The sequence below is a fragment of the Stegodyphus dumicola genome, chromosome 12, assembly GCF_044657685.1.
Source record: "Stegodyphus dumicola isolate Sdum_Otavi_A_Nest chromosome 12, ASM4465768v1".
Classification (NCBI taxonomy): domain Eukaryota; kingdom Metazoa; phylum Arthropoda; class Arachnida; order Araneae; family Eresidae; genus Stegodyphus; species Stegodyphus dumicola.
This window is the reverse complement of record NC_140779.1, coordinates 47883279-47908479: the sequence shown is the minus strand read 5'-3', so window position 1 is coordinate 47908479 and position 25201 is coordinate 47883279. Positions and strand designations below refer to the sequence as shown.

Sequence of the window (25201 nt, the reverse complement as noted above, 5' to 3'; positions counted from 1 at the left end):
CGTATTGTTCGTCAACAGTCCTTCAGTTGTATTTTCAAGTTCATAAATCTGTTGATAGCTTTTTTGATCTCCTCCTTTCAGTACAATAGCTCTTAGAGTGTGCAGTACTTTCCTCGATTCAGCTGGGGTCGGCATGTAGTCACTTTCTTTCGTATCACTTTCTGTTCCTACAACATTTTTAACACTTTTTATAATATCGCAGTCCGTTTTTTTCACACGCTTGTTCAATATTACTATCAGTTGCAACGCATTCTGAAAACAATGAATGATGTGGAAATACGCGCGGATTCAGTATATTTAATTTTGACAGAGGATTCGGAAAATCGTGCACAAAATTAGTTCTAACACTTTTAAAGAAAGAGCGGAAACAAGTCCATATGCAAGTTGCACCGGACTCATTGACATCAAATTCTTAACAGAGACTCCTATATCCGGAACACTTTATTCATGGGTTTGCGAATGCTACAAAGGTATAACCATGACAGTGGAAACATTCAGCATACTTAGAAACTAGAAAGAATGATAGGTGCATTACAAGCTAAACTAATGTTCAGTGTTTTCTTTGACTGTTGGCACATGATGCTTCATGAACAAGAACAAAAACATTGCACAGCAGACGTTACTAATAGAAGGCCTTGTGTTGGCCTTGTTATGTTGTGCGGTGCAAGAGCCGAACCAGTAGGCAACCAACAATTAGAAGTTAAAATGACAACGCATTCCGTTTCGATATGCCTTGCATTCTTCCGAAATGATTTCTGCTGATTCTCCAAGCTCAAAATAATGTTAAATATGGCAAGATCTAAGTTGCAAGAGGACATTACGCCGAACGCAAGGGCCTAAGTGTCATTCTCAAAAAGCGCAGAAGTGATTCCAACCATACAGGAACCTCTGGGATAAAGGTATTCAATCCCATTAATTCTATTTTGGAGGAAATTGGAATTTCAGACTTACAGATGTATAATTGTATTTTTACCAGCCAAAAGTTATATACGTTTTAATGGATAGGGTAGTACAAAATGAATAAAATGTGATTTGGATTTACATACCTACACACATAACCAACTGTTTTCTATTTTTTAGGCATTTCATTTTGCATTTTCACTACATTTTATTCGTTGCTTACTAACTCATTAATTGGAAAGTGTAGAAACAGATTCTGTAATTTATAGTTAAACTATGTGAATACCTAATATTTTAATTATAAAAATACTGGATTATTTTCATTGGAGATCCATAATACGAGTGGCCTTAAAATGGAAGTTTAGTTATTTTCCCACTTTTTTTTCACAAGGAGTTCCCCATGTACCACATAATATCACATTGGGCTTACAGAAGTAAGTATGAAATACAATACAAAGTAAACAGTAAGAGAAAATTAAAACAAAATTAAGAATGATTACAAAATTTTACAATGAATTGACAAAAATTGTCAAAGGCACTTCTCTCAGAAATATATTGGTGAAATTCTGGAGGCCATATAATATTAAAATTTTTCAGTGCCAGTTTCAAGACTTTTCTTTTCATTCTCATATTTAAGACATAGAAGAAGCACATGTTCAACATTTTCCTCTCCACCGACGCTACAATCACAGAGAGTCTCTGGGCTCAACTTAAAATCTGCTCAGGTAACTTTTGAAATTTCTATGGCCAGTAAGAATTTGGGTCAAATTATAATTTGTGAAAAAGTGATGACATGACAATTTCATTTTGATAGAAGGGAAAAATCTCTTAGTTAAATTCCCCTAGTAGTCCCTTATCTTAGTTAAGTATTTGAGTTAATGAATTCTTGATTCCACAATTCCACAATACTTTCATTCATGACCTTCTTATAAAAGGATTTAAGGATATTGACAAAAGTGTCAATTTCACGCTTGGTGGCAATCTTATCAAGAAAATCGGCCCCTTCATTCCCAACAACACCTGTATGACCATGAAAAAATACAAAAGAAACCGAGATATTGTTTTCTTTTCGGTTTTGAAGTTGTTTTTGAATCTCGATGATGATATTATTAGGGAAAGAAAAATATTATAGGTTCTGCAGGGATGATAGTGAATCAGCAAAAATGAGATAGTCTGAAACAGTGCTATTTTGTTCAGAGATCCATTTGATGGCGGAAATTAAGCACAAAAGTTCAGCTATGAAAACGGTAAGTGCTCAGATTCAAGACCATTTTTGAAGACAACAAATGCGAGACCAACCTTGCCATCAATTTTTCTGCCATCAGCATAACAAGTTACAGGTGAATCATGTACGATTTTATTGCTAAATTGAAAAATCTTAACAGCATTTCTTTCTGAGCGATGAGGGATCTCAGATGGATGTAAAACATATTGAGAGACAGCAGAAGCAGATATATTTTCTCTGTAGGCAATATAATGAAGAATGGCAATGTCGATTCGAGGAAAGCCAGAAATTGCATAAACAGACTCATAGCTTACAGTGCAATATCCACATATGACTCACAAAAGTATCCGCCTATGAATGCGTCGTAAATATTTATAATTTATCTTCTCCTTAAGCGACATACCTGAGACTCTAGATCCATACATAATGAAGGGTGCAATTCCTTATTTATAGTTGAACGAATGAACGTTGTTATTAATGTCGTACGTATTGCATGCAATATGATTTAATTCACGCTGTCATTTATCACATTTCTCTGATACATAAGTTAAATGTCACTTCCAAGAAAATTTATAGTCAAGAAAAACCCCAAGATGCACAATCAAAGGGGTTCCGTCGAAAAATAACTGAAGTGTATTATAACAAATGTTTCGCTTTTCAATAATCATAACGCTGGTTTTACCAGGATTAAAGTCCAATTTAGAACCTTTTGACCAGTAGGAGGTGATATTTAAAGTCTCTTGTGCTTGAAAAATAGTAGTAGGAAGGTCCCTATTCTGAAAGCAAAACAAGGTATCATCCGCGAAGGCTATAGTATCACAACAAGCAAGATTGTTCAGCTTTTTGATAGGAGATCATTAATAATAATATCTCAAAACGTACGTCCTGAGACTGAGCCTTGAGGGCAAACCCTTTCAAGGTAACATATTGCAGAAGCCGAGCCCAACTGAAGTTTGGCCGTCCAATCATTTTAAAAAGTCAGCAGCATGTAAAAACATATTCATTGGAAGCTCCACTTTTTTGAGAAGGTTAAGAATGCAAGGCCACCACGCATTGTCGAAGGCGCCCTTAATATCCAAAAAGACCAAAACAGCGTGCAATTTTTTTTATTTTTATCTTTCTGAACAATTTTATTCAAGATTATTTTCTCATTAAAACCATGTTATTACGAGGAAGCACTGCAGCAGGTAAGCAACTGCAGGAAAGTTACAATAGTCCAAAAACGTATTATAAGAGAACTCTGTATTTTAATCTACATGATTTTAGCTGGCTTCGTAGAATTTGGGATCATTCGTATCCTATACATTAGTAAGCATCTCTCACTGTTGAAAAAATAGGTTTGGTTTCTTTTTTTTTAATGGATTTATATGCTAGACACTATAACGCAACCGATGTATGATACTCTCTAATGCTGAGATAGAATCTCAAGATTCTTTTTTGTGCTTTTCTGAAGTGTTATTACATTCGACCTTCAGTGGAAGACCACTTTCTCGTCTTTTCGATGATAGACAAAACCGTTAAAAGTCCTCCTCTGAATTTAGTTCAAATATTGTTTCTGTCACTCATCCAGTGACTGTAATAGTTCAAGAAAATTGAGGTTATATTTGTTTACACTGAAAACTGCAATAAAAGACGAAGATGCAGCTCTAAGTTAAGAAGGTTTTTGTTTTCGGATGTTAAAATTAATTGACCGAAGAATTAAAAGCTGAAATTTTTCTTTATGCAGATTAGGAAAAGATTTATTTGGAAGTAATTATTGCTGAAACACTTATCATAAACTCTGAAATTACGTATGGTGAAATATAAATTAAATTTAAATTTAAAAACTATTAAGAAAATAGAACCACTGTTTAAAGAATAAATAATACAGGAACATTAGCATTGCTTTATGAAAAGATTTTTACATTATACATATTTTGACTAAGTTTTAAAGCCTTTTGAACTATAAATATTTAAAAAAATTAGTATTTTATTGTTAAAATATTATAATAGCTTTTAAAATAAAAAGAAAGAATATTTTATTTGGAATTAAATTCTTATTGTCTCTGAGATTTAGACTCTTAAAAAGTACACGGTGGTTATAAAAACTTTTCCTCGAACTCTTTGCGGCCTATCCGCTCAACCAATCAGAATGAAATTTCAGATATCGTGATTTAAAGGTAATGCGCTCAAGACTGTGATGATTTAAAACAATAGAAATTTGGTCTCTCACAGTTTCGGTTAGAGTGAAAACATATAGAAATTTTCGAATGGCGATATCCACTGTTTTTCCTCATTAAAACCACTGTTTTTCCATTTATTAATTAAAAATAGATTAGCGCATCGAAAATGCATAAATGGCAGACGTAAAGCAAAGGAAAAAGAAGCGCATTGTAAAAGACCAATAACAACACAAGAAATGGGAGAGGACTACATTTAAGAGGAGAGGGAAAAAAAACTTTTTCTGAAATCACAAGTTTTCAATGTGCCCACATTTGCAGGCAATAACGCATTGCAACACTGGAGATTGTTCACAACACTGACGAACACCATCGCATGAGGAGTCTATATAACTTCAAGTTTTATGGCAACCTTCAGTTCTGAACAAATCTCGGGGATCTGATGTGTGCACCTTAGATTTCAGATAACTTCAAAACCAAATATCCGTCGGAGTAAGGTCGAAGAATCGCGGTGGCTACGAAACTGCAAAGTTATGTGAGAGCCGCCCAGATTGTATAGTGGTTAGGGGAGCCGACTGCGATATCGAAGGACCCGAGTTCGAATTCCGGAGAAGACATGGTTGTAACTGTCCGTCTTTTCATAGGAGGTAACGGGACCGCTTATCAGGCGCCTCCACAATAAAATGACCACTATTTCTGGCCATATTAGTGGCTAATGTCGAAAAAAGGCATTAAGTGCCAGCGTTCGAAAAAAAAAATGTGGGAGAGGACTACATTTAAGTTCTGTTGCAGCACTTGTCGAACACATGTGGAGACATAGAGAGGAGTTTCATCTTGCATGCATACAATGTCATTAACGACATTTCACTACTGAAATTCTGTAATTCTTCTCTTTGAAAACGCTTTACGTCGGAAATTTCTGTCATACGTGTAACGTTTTAACATCATTCATGGTTTTTTAATGCGCAGGAAAAGTGGTGTTACCATTCAAAAATTTCGAAATTTTTTCACTGTAACTGTAACCGCGAGAGCTCTGTTGTTTTAATTCATCACAACCTTAGGTGCGTACCTTCAAATAACAATATTTGTAATTTCATTTTGATTGGTTGAGCGGATAGACAGCTAGGGGTTCATACACTGGGTAAGTTTTTTATAACCACTCTATCTATAAATAAATTTTATTTTTTGTTATACTATTTTTTATTCAACGTCTTAGCTTTCTGAGCGCCTCTAATTCACCAAAAAAAAAAAAAAAAAAAGACAGTCTAATAATTACTGAAAGGAGACAAATAAGCTTATATAATTTTATGATTTGTTTGACTTTTTAAAGGCATATTATAATTCGAATTATTTTATGAAGAAACTGTTAGTCAGGATTATGCAAGGTATATACTTAATTATTTAACCCTTTGTGGCACAGTGTGTCCGGTCTGGACACACCTAAAAATTTCCTTCTGCACGCACAGAAAAATTGAATGAAAAAGGGTTTATAGGTTAGTATAGGTTACTCTGAGCCTTCTTTATCTATAGTAGATGGCAGTTCAACACAAACCAGTCCATATATTTTAGCCATGTTTAGTTTTTTAAGACCCTCATTTTTCAAAGAAATCTTCCAGATATTTTTGGGGGTATAAAAGGGATTGTTTGAAAAGAAATTTCTATGTTATTTTTTTTGGCTGTATACTAATCTCCTTATTCTATATTAGTTTTAAATTTTTACCTTGAAATTTTGCCTAAAATCAAACGGCGAACCCTAGGTGTGCCCAGACCGGGCTCACCGATAATCTAGGACAACTAAGAGTCTATATTCTTTGTTTCTCTGCATTTCATCGGTCAGTTCATTGACAATAATGCTCGTTTCAGCACTCTTTTCGAAGCTCTATTCAATCAGTGTGCTCACTTTGGTCACACCCACAGAATTAAAATGATAAGTGCTATCTTCACAAAATTTTACTTGTGTACTCCTCTAGGCCTAATTAGACTGCCTACCTTTTACCTTTTTTTTTAAAATCAAAACTCCGACTTTAAAGGGTAGCGTGCCGGAAAGGGTTAAGCAACTTAAATGATGTGGTTCTATGCCGTGTTCATAAATGTTCTTATGCAGTCTTTATTTTTGTAACTATTGCTTGTAGACATATTGTCAGTTATAAAAATATTTTTAATGGCGGAAATATTCATATTTTGGCAGCTTCAAATTAAAAAAAAATTAATTTTGTGAAAGCTATAAAATATAACTTTTTTATGTGTTTCTCCGATTCTTATCGTTAAATTCAATAAAGATTTATCCTCGTTATAAGAAATAAGTACAAAAATTTTGGCTTCCGTACAATCAAAATTGACGGCGATATTTAATTTTTATCGGAATTTTCGTCATTTTTTTGGCTTGCTTTGTGGGTTCTGCTGTTAAAAAATACGCATAATAGATCAAGGTTTAATATCATTCCCTAATATTCCTTTAGGATTTACTAGGGCATAATATTAAAGAAATTTGACACAAGTATTTTAGAAGTTTTCAAATGCTATACGTTAATAATATTCCCATGCAGTTTTAATACTCTACAATCATAATATAACAATCATACAAAAATTTCATTAAACCAGACAGAGATTTCATTTTTAATTTATGTAAATAATGTTACTACCTGGCTGCGTGCGAATGAAGCCATCCATTGTTTTCACTGTTTTCTATAAGATTCTACGGATAAGATCTCCACTTTGAAAAATGTATAATTAAAACCTTTCTCTATGATCTACTTAGTAATTCTCTTCACGTAATCTACTAACATCAGAAACCTTTTTCTAGAACGTTATTTCATTTTTAGTTGCGCACAAATAAATGCAAGCATTTCGCTTTTCAATTCATGTACTACCTCTGAACATAATCTCAAACTTTAACCATTTCCGGCACGCTACCTTTTAAAGTTGGAGTTTTATTAAAAAAAATAGATAGGCAGTCTAATTAGGCCTAGAGGAGTAAGAGGTTGTCCTCCTATAGCTCCTGTTTTCAAACATTCGGACACCATAAATACTGCATGCAGACGAGCATTGTAATTCATTAGCAAAATATCTGGGGCCATATATTGTTTGCTGATGTATATATATGGGACCATATATTGTTTGCTGATGCCAGCAGCCTTAAAATGCCTTACATGGTCCAGTAGTGGGCCTTACATAATCTGGAACATTTCCAGTGGGCCTTACATGGTCTCTATGTATATGTGAGTGGTTACAGAACCTCCATCAAATTTATACAGCTCGGTGAGGCCAATTTAGGTGATTCCACCGCAAACGTTTGAAAGAGCTTTCAAGAAAACAGTATCTTTCATTCACAATGGAGGCATGTTACGTACTCTTCGTTGAGTAGACAAAATCTTTCCTAGAATTACAGTCTAAGTAGAGTATACATCAGCAAACAATATATGGTCCCATTTCTCTTGTCTCCATTGAACATAACAATACTTTAAAAAGGTCCTATTAAAGCAGTAAATGGGATACAAACCTCTTTTTTTTTTTTTTTTTTTTTTGTACGAAGTTAAATCTTTTGAAGCTCTTGTGCAGTAGTAAAACGGCTCATTCTACTCTATGTGGAAGGCTAAAGGTGTAAAACAATTTTTAATTGTTGCTTTAAGGTTTTCGAAATGGCATTAACAGAAAACAGTGTTCAGATGTACACTGGTGTGCAAAACTTAAGCAATAATGTAAATTTTAATCAGATAGCCATGAAATTGCATAAAAGGGGTTCTTGAGATCAGTGCAGTGAAGACGCAATTCAGTAGAAAGGTCATGCGTATGAAAATGTCAAGAACAAAACGTCACAGGTGACGTGAGCGTACGCAAAACGCGAGCAGTCGGTGCGCTCAGCTCAGGACTACATAAAAGGCAGGACGGAGACGCAATTAAATACACTCGCTGTAAGTTCTTTCGTGAAATATGGCTAGAAGAAATCACCTGGATGACTTCACACGGGGAAGAATGACCGAAAAGCTTGAGGAGCGGCGTAGTGTGACCAGTGTAGCTGAAGAGTTCGGAATCTGCAAAAGTGTCGTTTTGCGCGCTTGTAAAGCCTTCCAAACCAGAGGTACAGCTGTTAGAAAGGTTGTTAGTGGCCGCGCCAGAAAAACAACAGCAGAGGATAACCAATATATCGTCCTGCAGGCGAAACAGCTCGAAGCCAGTCAGCAAGCGCCATAGCTCAGCAACTGTATACAGTAACGGGGAGACAGGCGTTGAGGTTTACTGTGTCCAGACACCTTGACAATGGTGCCGCCGTACTCAATACTGCATCGTTTTAAAAGTTGGCTATCGGCGCCATCGTTTAGAGTGGTGCAAGGAGCACAAAAACTGGACATCTCATCAATAGAGTCATGTCCTCTTTAAGGATGTGAGTCGTTTTAGTGTCATAAGCGATTCTCAACTCCAATTGATTTGGAGAGAGGTCGAGACACGGTTTCATTCCAGTGACATTATGGATATAGACCGTTATGGTTATCCTGGAGTTCTCGTCTGTGAAGCATTATGCTGAACGGGCGGACAGAGCTCCACGGTTTCGACAGAGGTTCTGTAACCGGAGATCGCTATTCTCAGGTGTTGATCATGTGCGTCTGTTCCGAGGTGTCATTGAAGCAGACTTCGTTTTTATGGATTACAATGCATGGCCACACTGGACACCTGCTGTTCAGAAGCTACTGGGAAGTGCAGATATCACTCGAATGGATTAGCCAGCGTACTCCCCTGATTTAAATCCCATACATGTGCGAGATGCTTTGGAAAAACGTCTTGCTGCACGATTATATCCTCCGGGGAACACCCAACAACTGAAACAGATGCTGATTAATGAATGGGCATTCTTACCTCAAGATCTGTTGGACAATCGGGTGCTGAGTATGGAGTGACGGTGCGAAGCAACCATTGCAGTAAGGGGAGTGCATATCCCATACTAAGGAACATCTGCTTGTTGTTCTTCCTCTTATACAGACAATCATGTGTAACAATACTATGAGTTCAATAAAGCCTTTCTTGTTTGATTCCATACTGTATGCATTGTGTTCATTTTTGCGCAACTATGCTTTTGTCATCGTTCAAGTACAAAATGTTGTCTCTCATTTCTGAATTTCATGTCTCTCAGATGATTTCTCGTGAAGTTATGGCAAAAAGAACACATGTTGCTTAAGTTTTGCTCACCAGTGTATATTTAACAAAACAGTCTGTTAACTGATTGCTACTCGAAAAACGATTCTAAGGTGATATGATACTTTGTGGAATATTCACTTCTTGGATGACCTCTATTTACGTTTGCTCCTAATTCTTCGAGACTACCAATTAATATTAATTAAAGGGCATATGTTTTCGGGTTAACTTTAATTTTGACCAGCAGTGTAACTGAATGATTAACATTTGCAAAAATAAAAGCCTCATAAGGGCATTTACAGACACAGTATATAATTTTACAAGCGTGGTATATAATTCCTTTTCTTGACTGTTAAAGTCAAAACAAAAATGCATAATTCGATTTTTTTTTCAAACGGAAAAACTATTAGTTTTTTCAAAATTAGTGATACCAATATCCACAACATATCTGTGGATACTTATTGATTCTATAATGTATAAAAAGGAAATTTACCCTCAAAACAGCATGTTTATGGTGACCTTCATAAGTGAAGTAATCCATGTAAGCATTATAATACCCGAAGAATGTATCGAATCCTCTGTAAGTAGGAGTATAATTTCTTTTCATATATCCCAAATGCCACTGAAATTCAAAATTCATAAAGTCAAATAAAATTTTAAGAGCTGTAAAATATTGTGAAATGAATGTTTTTACAGTAAAAACTCAAATCTCAATTCAAAGCTTGTAAATTAATAGTTAAGACTTTTAACACTAATGTAGAGCCTTTTACTTTTTTTTCTATTTAATTCCATTTCCATGCTTTCTGAATACTTGAGAAACATTATAACTATATAAATTAAGCAAGAGAATTCGAGGCTCCGGAAATTTCGAACGCATATGCAGTAAAACTCCATATATCCGGATTAATGGAATAATATTTCATCCGGATATCGGAAAATTCTGCAGGCCAAATTTATGTAGGGTGGTGCAGAATTATTGAGAGTATTTCGTGTTTGAATTGCGTACCACAAATGCAGTTCATGTGAAGTTATTTAATGTTTAAAATTTTGTTGTGTAAAACTGTTAAAGTTTCTTTCCAAGAAAACAATAAAAATGTACGTACCACATTTTGTTCTTTTTTTCAAGCATGAAATGGTCGCAGCAATTTTAGATCCCCCTGTATTTAAATAAATTTACTGCCAAAGGCCTAATAACAGAAACTCATCTTGAGCCTATATTATACAGAGCATCTACAAAAGTCCCTACTCGGCCTTTATTTTTTGCAACCGTTGGTTTAGACATGTACTAAAAATTACACAAATATTTTAAATGATGTAAATATTCATGTTTTTCATTTTTTTAATCTAAAATGACTTTTTATATGATTTGTAAAATCTAACTTTTTACAAGTTATCCCACTTCCTATACTTTCCCTTTGGTTATGTATTTAGAACAATTTTCCCACTTGAAGCTAAACTCTAAAGTTTTTTTCCTTTCTTGTTGACATTATTACCGTGGCTTTAGATGTAGAAAAATAATGGATTTTACAGTTTTTTTTTTTTTTTTTTTTTTTTTTTTTTTTTTTTTTTTAGTAACTAGAATATTTAAAAAATTTCTTTGATAAATAAATAGAAATTTTCAATTTTCTTTGGAAAGCGCACAAGCATAGCCTTTCCACCCATTGCTTCTTTAAAAGCGCTATTTTGCATGAAAACAAAGCTGCCAAGTAGCAGACGATAATTTATACATTCAAAAATATAGTAGTCGCAGTTAAAAAAATTTCCAAGCAGACAATTTTTATTTCCTTGTGCAAAGTAAAGTTTAAACTCTTTAAGCTAGTAGATCCTCCCTAAAAATCTCGTATTTTTGACTAATAGCAAATCGCTGTTTATTTTATTTTGTACATTTGCCTAACCAGGCCGTTATGTATAGTTTTTTCTTACAGCTTAATGTGTTTTTTTCAAGCGGACGCGTCGGGAAATGGAACAGAGAATTGAGACTAAGTTTTTGACTAGTAAGTTTTCAGTTAATATTCAAAAAGAGTTTCGTGTACAGTTTCAATTGTCTGTTTCGACGAAACGCATGGAATTAGCTGGATTTGAAAATCATTATAAAATTTCCACTGAAGAATCGGTAATGAGATTCGAATTGGGCTAATTTACCATATACCGCTTTTTTGTTTTTGTATTTTTTCTCAAGTCTTATATCTCACTTTTATTCTATTGTTTAAAGTTTGCCTTACCTTGATCAACATGTTACTTACAATTACATTTGAATTTTACTTTTAAATATTTTAGTGATAATATTGTTTATTTAATGTATACACTTTTCATTGCACTTTATTTTACTTATGTTAATTTTTTTTTAACCGGAACCACAGTATCTAAGCTACTTTTTAGCGGAAGCGCTAAGAATATTCTTTTAACTTATATATAATATATACCCACTCTGTTACTCGTCTCAGTTTACTTGGTTACTTGGCTTACTGAGCTCAGTTTCTTAATCTTTTATGTTGGTAAATTGTGCATTTTTTGCTTTGAAAATATTTGAATTATGTTGTTCTTATCTTCTGGTTAAGGTTTTTATGCCTTTAGTTAACCTGCATGTTATATTTGTATAATTATCAACATTTTAAGATGTTTAAGTTCAGCTAAGAGTAATTTTTTTAGCATAGCAGCCATATTTGTTTACATCTGAAACTTAGCAAAATGGTGAATTCGTTGCCAATCTAGAGTATCTAAGCTTCGCAACAACAAAAATAATGTCTTCTTTTATTATTGCGAATTAAATCATGCTTAATTCATTCTGAAATTAGCCTTTAATTTATTAAATTATTCCATATATTGACTCAGTATAACGTTCATAATATATCAAGTCAGTTTCTATGTCTTCATTAGTGTCTTTTTGCCGAGTGGGACCAAAATTAAACTTTCATTTTTGTGCACCGAAAAATCTGCCTTTCTGCCTGCTGATCGAATTGCTTGTTTTTGTGCAGAAACTCTAATTTTACTGGTAAAGATTATGTTTTAAAGTATTTTAGCTGTATTTGGTGTTTTATGATTTTCTATATCTTTCATTTTTTAATGAAGATATTTTGAATTTTTATGTATTTTTGCCTTGCAGCGAAGGGAGAACTGAATTAATTGAATGAGAAATGTATCTCTAACGAAATTCGAAGAAATAAGTATTTCGTATTAGCAGCAAATATTGTCGTCAGCCTGACTCGGACAGAGGAGAATGCTTACGAGTAGAGCATGCGCATTAGGTAAGCTGCGCCGAATCGTCTGTGAAAAACTGTTTCTTTTTTGCTTGTTTAATTTATTTTACACATCGTTTTAGATTTATTATAGTATTTGAATAGAACTGGCAACGATTAGATAATTCTCCAGACGATATAATTTTCGTGTATTCTGAATTATAAAATGAATGAGATGTAACGATGTTAAGCGAACCTAGCGCCAGAGGTAAATGGTAGATAAATATAGTGAATAGGAGTGCATTTATTCTATTATAGTTTATGTGCTAACGATGAAGTAGAATTCAATAAGTTTAAATAAAATGCTGAAATGCTGGAAAAAATGCGTATAATTTAATATTACATATAAGGAAGTCGTGGTGTATACATCAGATTTTTTTTATAACGAAGCAAAATATTCTAAAACAAACATATGCGAATAACCTCTGTGTAAATTCAACATTTAATTTCTTACTGTTACTATGATAAGTACACTGAAGTGACAAAAGTCATGGGATACCTCCGAATATTTTGTCGGTCCTCCTTTTGCCCGGCGAAAGTGCAGCAACTCGACGTGGCATGGACTCAACAAGTCGTTGGAAATCCCCTGCAGGAATATTAAGCCATGCTGCCTCTATAGACGTCCATAATTGTGAAAGTGTTGACGGTGCAGGGTTTTGGGCACGAACTGACCTCTCGATGATATCCCATAAATGTTCGATGGGATTCATGTCGGGCGATCTAGGTGGCCAGATCATTCGCTGGAATTGTCCAGAATGTTCTTCTAACCAATCGCAAACAGTTGTGGCCCGGTGACATGGCGCATGGTCCTCCATAAAAATCCCATCGTTGTTTGTGTGCGTGAAGTCCATGAATGGCTGTAAGTGATCTCCAAGTAGCTGAAGGTATCCATTTCCAGTCAATGATCGGTTCAGTTGCACCAGAGGACCGAGTCCACGCTATGTATAAGCTTGAGCTAAGTCCACGCTTGAACAGTGCCTTTTTAACAACTTGGGTCCATGGCTTCGTGGGGTCTGCGCCACACTCGAACCCTACCATCAGTTCTTACCAACTGAAATCGTGACTCATCTGACCAAGCCACGGTTTTCCATTCGTTTAGGGACCAACCGATATGCTCACGAGCCCACGAGAGTCGCTGCAGGCGATGTCGTGCTGTCAGTAAAGGCACTGGAGTCGGTCTTCTGCTGGCATAGCCCAAGGAAGATAAATTTCGCCGCACTGTCCTATCGGACACGTCCCTCGTGCGTCTCAAATTGATTTCTGCGGTTATTTGACGCAGTGTTGCTTGTCTGTGAACATTGACAACTCTACGCAGACGTCGCTGGTCTCGGTCGTTATGTGCAGGTGGTCGGCCACTGCGCTGTCCATGGTGGGATGTTATGCTTGAAATTAGATACTCTCGGCACACTCTTGACACTGTGGATCTCGGAATGTTGAATTCCCTAACGATATCCGAAATGGAATGACCCATGCGTCTAGCTCCAACTACCATTCCGCGTTCAAAGTCTGTTAATTCTCGTCGTGCGGCCATAATCACGTCAAAGCCTCTTCACATGAATAACTTGAACACAAATGAAAGCCCTGCTAAAGCACTTCGCATTTATACATTTTCTACGCGATACTACTGCCATCTGTATATTTGCATATTGCTATCCCATGAATTTTGTCACTTCAGTGTATAATACTTGCATTTAAGTAGAATAATAAGTGTTAAAAATTAAATATTTTATACAAAATTTGGAAAAATATATTAAAAAAAAATTATATTAGTTTTTTTGCATGTATTGCTTACTTTTCCCACCATATGAGTAGCATATCCGAGATTTCTTAAATGTTCTGGCATTGTCATCACATCTAGTGGTAATGCAGATGGTTCACCTGCCGATATGACAGAATGCTGGAGGCCTGCAAAAAATAGTAGTGATCATTGTACTAATTTATTTTAAGAAATAAGTTAATTTTTAGAACTATTAAACATAATATAGTTTGAGTAATGAACTTGACTATATGCTTCTTTTATAGAAGAAACTGAACGAAGTTCATAAAAGTAATTTTATTTCAAGTAATTATTAGTTAGCATTTAAAATTGAAAATAACTTACAATTAAAATTAATTTGTTACGCTCAGAATCCTTCTATGATAAAATGCTCAGAATTCTGCTTAGAATTCTTCTATGCTTAATAAAGTTAGAAAAAAAAATGAAAGCAGTATCTTCAGTGCGGGTAGTAATCACATCCAAATCTATGATTTTCTGCCAAAGTTTTGGTAGTCTTTCAAAGCCTTCATCCCTGAAACTTGGTGGCCGCGAGTCCAAAAACAGATCAACCTCAAATTCGGACGTTCTGCGCAGAATGGAAGATAGCACCAGCAAGATATAGCTGTAGGGTGTAAAGAACGTAGTTCGAAGGAGCGATGTCTAGGCTATATGTGCCTGTGTCAAAAGACCCTATTTGAGTCCATGCAGAGTCCAGCTGGGGAATGCAGACACATGTGGTCTTGCATTGTCTCGATGGACATTGTCTTTTTGCACCGGAACTCATTTCGACGTTTTTCCTTGATAGCAGTGTCAGCAGGGTCTAGCACAGAGATGGGCAAACTTGATATCTTGATATCTGCGTTCGAACTCAAAATGTAATTTTTCAAGCCATCTTCATACTTCTTAAGCTTCTCTTCATTTACTGAGAGTATTAAATTTAACCTCGGGGAATTAGACAAGTCGTTCTTAGTTCAGCAAACAGATTAAGTTTTAGTTTGAAACTTTGATATGGGTTTTGATATCGTCGATAAAATGATTTTTCCCTTGCATCTTGACATTCAAGTTGCTCATACGACAAAGAAGATCTATAAAAAATGCAAAGTCCGAAAGCCATTCTGTATCTTCTAACATTTCGGACTCAGCAGAACACTGTTTCTCATGGTAGAACGAAACAGTGTCGCCTTTCAGCTGCCAAACTCGCTCAAAAACACATCCTGCAATGAGCCACCTTACCTTCGTGTAATACAGTACATCAGATTGCACGAACTGAAGAAAATCTCGAAATTACCTGTGAGTAAGTCCACGAGATCGAATAGTATTTACAAGCTTCACAGTTGCTTCAAGCATGGGTTTTATATTCAATGCAGATTTACACAGAAGATCTTAATGTATAATACTGCAGAAAAATAACATTGTTCCTGGGATAATTTTGATCAAAGCGTCCAAGAAATCCTGATTTTTTCCTGTCGTATTTGGTGCTCCATCGGTCATAAGATTACATATATTTGTAGTAGGCACTTTCAAAGTTAAAAGCCGCTCCTGAAATTCACGAAAAATATCACAGCCCTTTAAGGAATATATGCACGCCAGTTCCTCGGTAATTTCAAAGTTCTCATCAATACCTATTATAAATAACACTAATTGAGCAGTATTATTTATATCAGTGCTTTCACCCATAGCTATAGAGCAAAATTTAAACTGGCCAATCTCTGACTCTAATTGTGATGTCAAATTTTTATCGATGTCTTCGATTCTCGGAGTCATCGTTTTTCGAGATAAGCTTAGTCTCAAAATTATTTTTCTTGTCTGGACATCACAAACATGGATTGTTTAATGAACTCCCCATGACTGAGAGCTTTATTACTTTTTAGCAATATTGTATGTTACTATGTAACTTGCATGTGTAGCTGCTTCTTGGATACTGTTTACCTTCTTGAAAAAATTTTGTCGCCCTGATAATTTTTTTACGAAGACTTTCTGCATTTTGTTTTCTTTCATATTCGTACATTGCTTCGTAATTGGAATTCTTATGCTTAGATGTGAAATGACGGGAAATGTTATATTCTTTGAAGACTGCTACAGCTTCATTGCAGATAAGACACATTGGTTTATCTTTTACAACTCTAAAAAAGTATTTCCAGGTCCATTCATCATTAAAAGCATGACACTCTGAATCAACTTTACGTTTTTTAGTAGCCATTTGGGGTTGAATTATTTTACGAATAACCCAAACAAGCACCTGCTACGCTATACTTTTAATTTTAATTTCACCACTATACACAATGATGCTATATGCCCGCAATCTTTCCATACGCAATCAAAAATATTAGAACTCGCGCTAAAAGAAAACGCCGCTGGCTAGAGCTTAAAATGCGCATTCTGCCACATGTGAGGTCTAATTCGCCTATTGGAGTCAAGTTTATGCGATGCATAGCGCGATAAATGGACATGTCACTAACGCCTAGCTCTTTAGAAAGCTCTCGAGTGGTTGCATACTGATCTTCTTCCTCAAGTTCTCGCAGGCGGGCCTCAACAATATTAGTAAGCCGGCCAGAGCGCTTTGCTTTTTGAAAGTCATAGTCTTTGTTTTTGAACTTTCTGTACCAAACCTTCACAGTGTCATATGATACAACATAAGTACCTAAAACTGTACACATGATTTGGTGACATTCTCTAGCTGACGTTTTGCAACAGAACTGGAAGTAAATGATGGTTCTAATCTGGTAACGTGATAATTCCATTTTAGGCACTTTGTATTTAGTGATAACGATATCGTTTTACAAATTTCACAAACCAGTGTTCTGAAGCAATTCTCTTTTATTCAAATGCCCAAAATAGTTTAACAAAATATGATTAAGCGCGCCAACACGAACTGTTTGCGCAGATGATATTTGCGGTGGCTGGAAACCTTCGTTAAAAACCGGCATTTTATTCAGGGTGTTAAAATTCCAGTTGAATTCTTAATATGGCTTTCGTTCTGTATTTCCTGGACAGAAGAAGCTGAGAATAGAATGCTGTTTTATCAGCATTCTATTCTCAGAAAAGCCAAAGCGAGCAGTGATTAAATTACATAAAAATTCTATAACTTTAGTCTTTCTAAGACAAAAAGATCATAAACAGAAAATTATTAAAATTTTTGTTGAAAATTTGAAAAAATTTCAAAATTGAAAATTTGAAAAATACGTTAAATAAATTACGAAAAATATATACAAAAAACGAATCCTCTTTAATTAGTATATCGGAATGTAAAATGTAAAAATAGGACTCAATGTCCTTAAATGTAAGTGTGTTGAATAAAAAATTGATCTTACAATAGAGTGATTGAACGTCCTTAAGTGTCAGGATCCAGTCCTTTGTGGAACAAGAAACTGGATCTTATACGCCATTGAATTTCAATTCGTTAAATAAAAAACTGGGTGATGCCAAAACAATGATTTTTCACGTCCTTGGATGTCAGTTTGTTGAATAAAAAACTGGATCTCGCAAAACAATGAATTAACGTCCTTGAATGTCAGTTTGTGGATTATACGCCATTGAATTTCAATTCGTTGAATAAAAAACTGGATCTTGCAAAACAATGAATTAACGTCCTTGAATGTCAGTTTGTGGATTATACGCCACTGAATTTCAATTCGTTGAATAAAAAACTGGATCTCGCAAAACAATGAATTAACGTCCTTGAATGTCAGTTTGTGGATTATACGCCATTGAATTTCAATTCGTTGAATAAAAAACTGGATCTCGCAAAACAATGAATTAACGTCCTTGAATGTCAGTTTGTGGATTATACGCCATTGAATTTCAATTCGTTGAATAAAAATCTGGATCTTGCAAAACAATGATTTCACGTCCTTGGATGTCAATTTGTTGAATAAAAAACTGAATCTCGTAAAACAATGACTTTAGCATCCTTAGATGTCAGTTTGTTGAACAAGAAACTCAATCTTATTTGCCCTTGCATGTCAGTTTGTAGGGAAAAAAACTGAATCTTGTAAAATAATTTTTATCGTTTATTTCATAATAAAATAGAATAGAATCTAATCGATTTATCACCCTTTCCTTTATTTTTGCAAATGACTTTTTCAGATATGCATCCTGATAAATATGTCTTGTCACTGTAATTTTAATCTATAGAAAGCAAAATGTTTTAAATTTCTTTAACTGAAAGTAGATTATGCCATTAGATTGCCAGAAATATTTCATATATCAGGGAATACTGACATTCATTAAATGTAGGTATAAAAAGATTTCTTCACCTAATCGCATAGGATATTTTCCTGTCATCAAAGCGGCTCTCGAGGGCGTACACATATGTTCTGCGTAGTGACTATTGAGTATAATCCCAGATGCTGCCATAGCATCAATATTAGGAGTTCGTATTTGTGGAGATCCATGAAAACTCACATCATTCCAGCCCTACATCAAAAGAGGAAATTTGATATTAATATGCTAAGTAAACTATAATTATTCAAAGAAAATACAACTCTAGTTAAATTATATCCACAAAAAATAAAACATTTGATAATGATTATGAGAGAAACTACTTTTTTCAATATGATTTCAAATAAACAGCAAATGACTAATTTTTATTTTACTAAACAAGCAAAAATTCGATCTCTGGCGTTGACTTCAAATAAAAAGGTTTACTGTATTTTGAGAGACAAGCCAGAAAGCTCTTTTTTGATACGAATTATTGTGCACGTGCATACTGTTTACTAATCGTAACTACTGTAGATTGTATAACTATTGAGACAAACAGAAGAAAATAGATCCCCTCCCAAAAAATATATATATGTATATATCTGGTGTGGGCACCACATGACTTCCTTGTACCACCTGCTTAATTATACATATTTTTGCTGCATTTCATTTAAACTTATTTCCTCGAATTTCATTACAGATATATTTCTCATTCCATTAATTCAGTTCTCACTTCGCGCGGCAAGGGAAAATATATAAAAACTCAAAACATCTTCATTAAGAACTGTAAAATACAGAAAAACCTAAACACCAAATAAAATTAAAAACAATTAAAAAACGATTTTTATAATTATACTGTAAGGATCTTAAGTTTTACTAACGTTTATTTTATTTTAAATCTTTACTATCACTTCTTATTTTCTACTTCCGGCCAGAATTAAAAGCGTTAACTTATTTATGCAAAATTTGTCTGGCGAACGCCAAGTACTTAAGTTGTGGCTTTTTGCCAAGCGAGAGAGAGGAAGGAGTTAGTCGAAGCAGGCCGCTTGCCTTAGAAGTTTTACTCGGTTGCTGTTTGCCTTCCAGGCCAGAGGTTTAATCCTCGTGATAATTTTAAACGTATTGTAGTGTTAACAGTTCTCTGTACTACATACGGCTTCCTGTTACTATAAGGCCAATCTTCCACGTTTATTATTCCAAATTTAAGTTAGAGTTTAGTTATATTTTTATATTCTTACGTTCAGACCACAAGTAGTTGGTCTCTGTATTCCGAAGTTCGGAAATTATTGTAAAGAGTGAAAAATAAAGGGTTTTGTATACCCTTCCTGTGTATCTTGTCTACTTCCCACAGTTATTGAACATAGCTTTAGTAAGCTCCTGTTCCGAGTCAGGTCCTTGCATGTTCCCAAAGAAAGTAAGACGGAACATAGAACCTGATAATACTGCTTACGAAAAAACAAGCAGTACGGCCAACAGGTAGGAAGACAGATTTTTCGCTGCACAAGAAAAGAGAGAGAAAATACCTTATATACTCTCTCCTTTAAAGGGTGATGGGGAATTACGGGATCTAGTTGCCAAATCCTGGTGGTGAAGAATCATCATCCACTGCCTTCTAGTTCGGGCGCCACTGATAAGAGTCATTAGGTTATTTTGAAGCATGAGTGCATGAAAAATGAGCTATATCCTCGCCGGGAGCTCTTGAATATACCCCGAGAGTGTTACCGTTACACGCCACGAAGGCATGCAGAAAGGAGAGAGAAAATACCTTGTAAGGATTCTAAGTTTTACTAACGTTTATTTTATTTTGAATCTTTACTATCACTTCTTATTCTCTACTTCCGGCGAGAATTAAAAGCTTTAACTTATTTATGCAAATTTGTCTTCCTAACGCCAAGTACTTAAGTTTGGCTTTTTGCCAAGCAAGAGAGAGGAAGGAGTTATTGGAAGCAAGCCGCTTGCCATAGTAGTTTACTCGGTTGCTGGTTGCCTTCAAGGCCAGAGGTTTAGTCCTCTTGATAATTTCAAACGTATCGTAGTTTCAGCAGCTCTCTGTACTACATACGGACTTTTGTTAAATAACGGCCAATCTTAAAGCTAGGCACTTGTATATTAATTCAAAGTTAGTTTTAGTTAGAGTTTTAGTTAGTAGTTTTATATTCTTACGTTCAGACCACAAGTGGTTGGTCTCTGTATTCCGAAGTTCCGGAAATCTCTGTAAAGATAGGAAAATAAAGGGTTTCGTATACCCTTCCTGTGTGTATTGTCTACTTCACAATTTATTGAACATAGCTTGAGTAAGCTCCCTGTTCCGAGTCAGGACAGTTCATGTTTCCAAAGCAAGTCAAGAGGAACACAAGTCCTGATAACCTTATAAAGGTATGATGCTGCCGATTGCAGCCAAAAAGGAGATGCACAATTACATGTCATAGCAGTCCCATATACAAAACGTCAACGTTCTGACGATATTAATTTTTGAGTTATGCAAGATACATACGTACGTACAGACGTCACGTAGAAATCTGTTCTGAACCATTTTAAATCCATTTCACAAACCGTTTTGGAAAAAAGCGTCCTTTATTCTGTTCGTACGTATAAATATCAAACAAAAACATAGTTCAAATAAATTCGAGAGTGGCCAACATGGATATTTTCGTTGAAATATGATAATCGAAATTTTTCGCAGTTACAATACTTCCTTTACTTCGTACAAGGAAGCGAAAATTGAATAACTATTGTTAAACATTTGCTTAACGAGCCCCTCACATAACGAGTGACTCGCATAACGAACAAAGCAAAATGCAGGGGTAAAAAAAACAAAAACAAACAAAAAAGACTCATTGAATGAGAAACGTTCCGCATAATGTGTGACGTGGAGATATCGAGACGTCTGATGCACAATCCTACCGGAGGCTATGAGCCTGTGTTTAGCTCTCGTTCAACTATCATCTTATTCTTATTGTTCCTTGTAAAAGCTATATTCAGACACATTATACTATGTTTTTTAGGGCAAAATTTAAGCATGTTCACATGATTGTCCCCAAAGAAAATGCCACAAGAAGATAGAGGTAAGAGAAGAAAAATAACTGTAGAAGTTAAAAGAATGAGCAGCGAAAACAAAGTGTGAGCCAGGTTGAAATAACACGCACATATAATCGGTTTCTATCCACGATTTGCATTATCCTCAAAAACAAGAGTAAGATTATGGAAACTGATGCTTCAAAGAAGATCCCAATAATTTTTAAGCAACGGCCACGTATTTTCAACGATGTTGAAAGATTGCTTGTGATATGGATTAACAAGAAGCCAATGCAAGGCAACGCTATTAATGAAAACATAATTTGCGAGAAAACGAAACATTTGGTTCGAAAAGTTTAAGAAAAGAATCTACATCTATAGCAGAGAGGGAGGCACGGTTGAAGCACAAGCTCTGACATGAAGGCAACCGAGAACTTCATCAGCGTATTTAAGAAATTGAGGAATTCTGAGGGTTATCTGCGCAGCAGGTTTTTTATTGTGGTGAAAAGGGTCTTATAGGGAAGCTGTAACTTGTATTATAGCAGGCATATAGCCCTTTTTAAATTCCATTATAAAAGCAAATCATTCCTCCAATTTAATAAATCTTGGAATAATTTTTCCGCACTTCTTTCTATCTTCCTTTACCTCCTCGAAAGAAAATTGCTTTATGGTTTTTGGAAACCAAAACGTGAAAATGTTTTCACTTTGGTCACATGAAAATATTTTCCCTTCAAAATTAATATTTCATGGGATATTTTCCAGTTACTAGGGCGGTTTTTGTTGATATACACATTATATTCTCCATTGTAACTAGTGGATCAAGTGCTGCATGGTTGGCGTTCGTAGTTTCCTCCACGTGTAACGTAAATGTGAACCCGATTCTCTTAGAAAGTCCTCCCCCAAAGCATGGTTTCCCTTAAGGAGGTAACTCTCGTTTACTTTGCCATATTCAAGTAACCTAATTTAAGCGTAGTAACTATTCAATATATTTCTAGTTTCTAGCCTGGCATCAATATACTTATTCAATAGGCTTGTTCAATATACTTGTTCTTTAAGGCAATAATTGTATCAAACTCGAAATTCAAAACACAGTTTGTCTTTCCAAGGTTCCCACCTTTTCAAAGGTGTCTGGATGAGATTGACTCACTCAAGAATTTGAAAGTAAAGTTTGTCTTCCGATACTTGTTGAATAATTTCGATTGGAATACTATGGTTGGAAAGGCATTTTCTGTTTTACCTTCAATTAAGAGAAATATCGCAAAATTTAATATTCAACTGGGGAAAAAACGAGCAGAAGAACTGTTATGCTGGTTTCAAAAATCAGAAATCTTTATATGTGTTAATATTCATATTGGTAATTCACTCATTTCAATTGGCATTGATGGCATAGTTCTGGAAGGTAAAACATTTGATTTAACGTTAAATCTGTATGTTAGAGATGCTGTTGCTTACCTTAGAATTTTCCCTAGTCGAACAAAAGGTGAACGTCTGATGTTAATAACTTTCGTTAAATATTGAGAATTAGTTGTGTTTTTCTGTGTAGGCAGACATTCTTTTCCAGATAGTGTTGTAGCTTCGCATGGAGGTTTTGGAATTGTAAACCAGCCAACATACAGACTGTAGATTAAACAGCAAGTCTGTAGAAACTAAAAATTGAATTAATTGTTTTGTAGAAGTTCTATTGTTATCCTAATAGAGAGGAATAAGGTTTTACCTTTAACTTATGAGTGGCATTTTGTGCCCACAGTAAATATTAAGTAGAAACAATAACTCGTCAATCAAACAAGTACCTTTTAAAGGTAGCCATTTAAGGTAGAAGCAATAAATTTGTATCAAGTAGTTTAGTTAAATAAACACATTCAAATGTTACCAAGTAAACTAGAAAAACAGGTACAATGTCTTTACTGCTCAATTAAATTTTTATATAAAGCTTTAACTGTAGTGCTAATGCTATTCATTTTACTCGATATTTGTATCGTACAACTACTTATAATAGCGTGCAAAGTAGAAGAAAATCTACTAAAGAATAATTTGTATTCGAAAGAAGATGTAAGAACGAGATAATGTGCAAAACATAATACCAAAGAATTCATAGTCTGTTGTAACTCTAAATTTACTTCTATAATTAGACTTACCAAGTCATCAGCATATATAACGATAATATTCGGAGGCTGAGGGCCCACTAATGCACCAATCCACTTCATAACTGAGAACAGTATGAAAATTCCAAGCGTATATTCCATCTTTTTATTCGAAAACTATGAACTTTCCTCCAATGAAATAATTCGTTTTTATAAGCCTAAAAAATAATATACTACATAAAAATTTTTAAAAATTTAAAAATAATTTTAATTAAAAAGGAAAATATGTCCATAATTTTAAACGTAGCTTATTCTTTCTTTATATGCAAGAAAATATTAATTGGCTAATTAATTACAGCGAAGCACTTCAGACTATTTGTCAAATCATAAAAAAGGGGTTTTCAAAGGAAATTAGTTTGTCGTTACGTTATTTGGCATAAATGAGCACCTTCGATGAAAGAATTCAAAAACTATTAACATAATTGAACTAGCACGTCAGAACACTTTTAAGTTTAATAACAGAAATATTTCGCTATGATCATATAGATCTAAATTATTATCAAATTTCAGTAAATATAAGTAAATAAATCATTTTAATGCTTATATCGATTTGAAGTTAAGCCACTCAATTTCCTATGGAGTAGTAGTCATAAGATGTTTCGAAGCAGGGAACATAAAAAATATGCAGTGTCCTCTCCTGGATTCCAGCTGCTGACTTTCTGAATAGTAGTCGGATGTGTTTTCCAGTTACACCGCGAAGGCACATGTTAAGGGAAGAAAAAAATCCCTTATAGAGGGATTTCAAAGACATTTTTTTAATGAAATTGTAAACTTTCAAAAGCCTATATTTGGATTTCGTTATAAACTAAACTATCATCATTTTAATAATAGCAGTATCCGCTCATGCTCTTATTTTCAAAAACGCTGTTAAGAGATTTTCAACATTGAAACATATATTCATTTTTTGAAAACAAATGGCTGTATTTTGTAACATAATGGCTGCATTTTATAACAAACAAATGGCTGTATTTTGTAACAAAGAATTTAGTCCGTCTTTACTAATTTTGCCACTAACTATAAATGTGGAAAGTTACAGAATGCTTTTCTCCTTATAATGTAGAAATTTTCACGGCTTTCAGACATTATTTATGAGCGTTCTGAAGCCTTATGCAAATCTGCTTTATATACAGCATTCACGTGCCGATCTAATTTTGACATAATTTTAAGTTCTATTGTTTTTACACGAGTATTTATAGAAACTGTTTTGAGTTTTATTTGTTTCCTCAGTTCCGTTGCTTCTTCGTAATATTAATGGTTCATATTATCACAATTTTTTCAGAACCTGTCTAGGAAAAAAGGTTTAACTTTGCAATGCTTTCATTACATCCCTGTTCACAAATTTCTGACCCCGCAGATATTTCTAAAGAGTTATAATCAATGAACGATATTCAGTGCCATCAAATCCCCCCCTAATTCTCTCTTTACTAATTAAATTCTTGTTT

General features: G+C 34.6%; 1 protein-coding gene across 1 annotated transcript in view; it reads right to left on the bottom strand.

Annotated features, from left to right (window-relative positions):
* The window catches only part of LOC118194754 (arylsulfatase B-like), a 67075-nt gene extending 43162 nt beyond the window's left edge, over positions 1-23913 (bottom strand). Inside the window, exons 1-4 of the mRNA XM_085827693.1 lie at positions 23754-23913; positions 18660-18819; positions 14440-14552; positions 9905-10033 (exon numbers count right to left, since the gene is read on the bottom strand). Coding sequence (XP_085683819.1) covers positions 9905-10033; positions 14440-14552; positions 18660-18819; positions 23754-23861 — 510 coding nt within the window. The 5' untranslated portion in view covers positions 23862-23913. The remainder of the gene's footprint in view (positions 1-9904; positions 10034-14439; positions 14553-18659; positions 18820-23753) is intronic.
* Positions 23914-25201: the final 1288 nt, after the last annotated feature.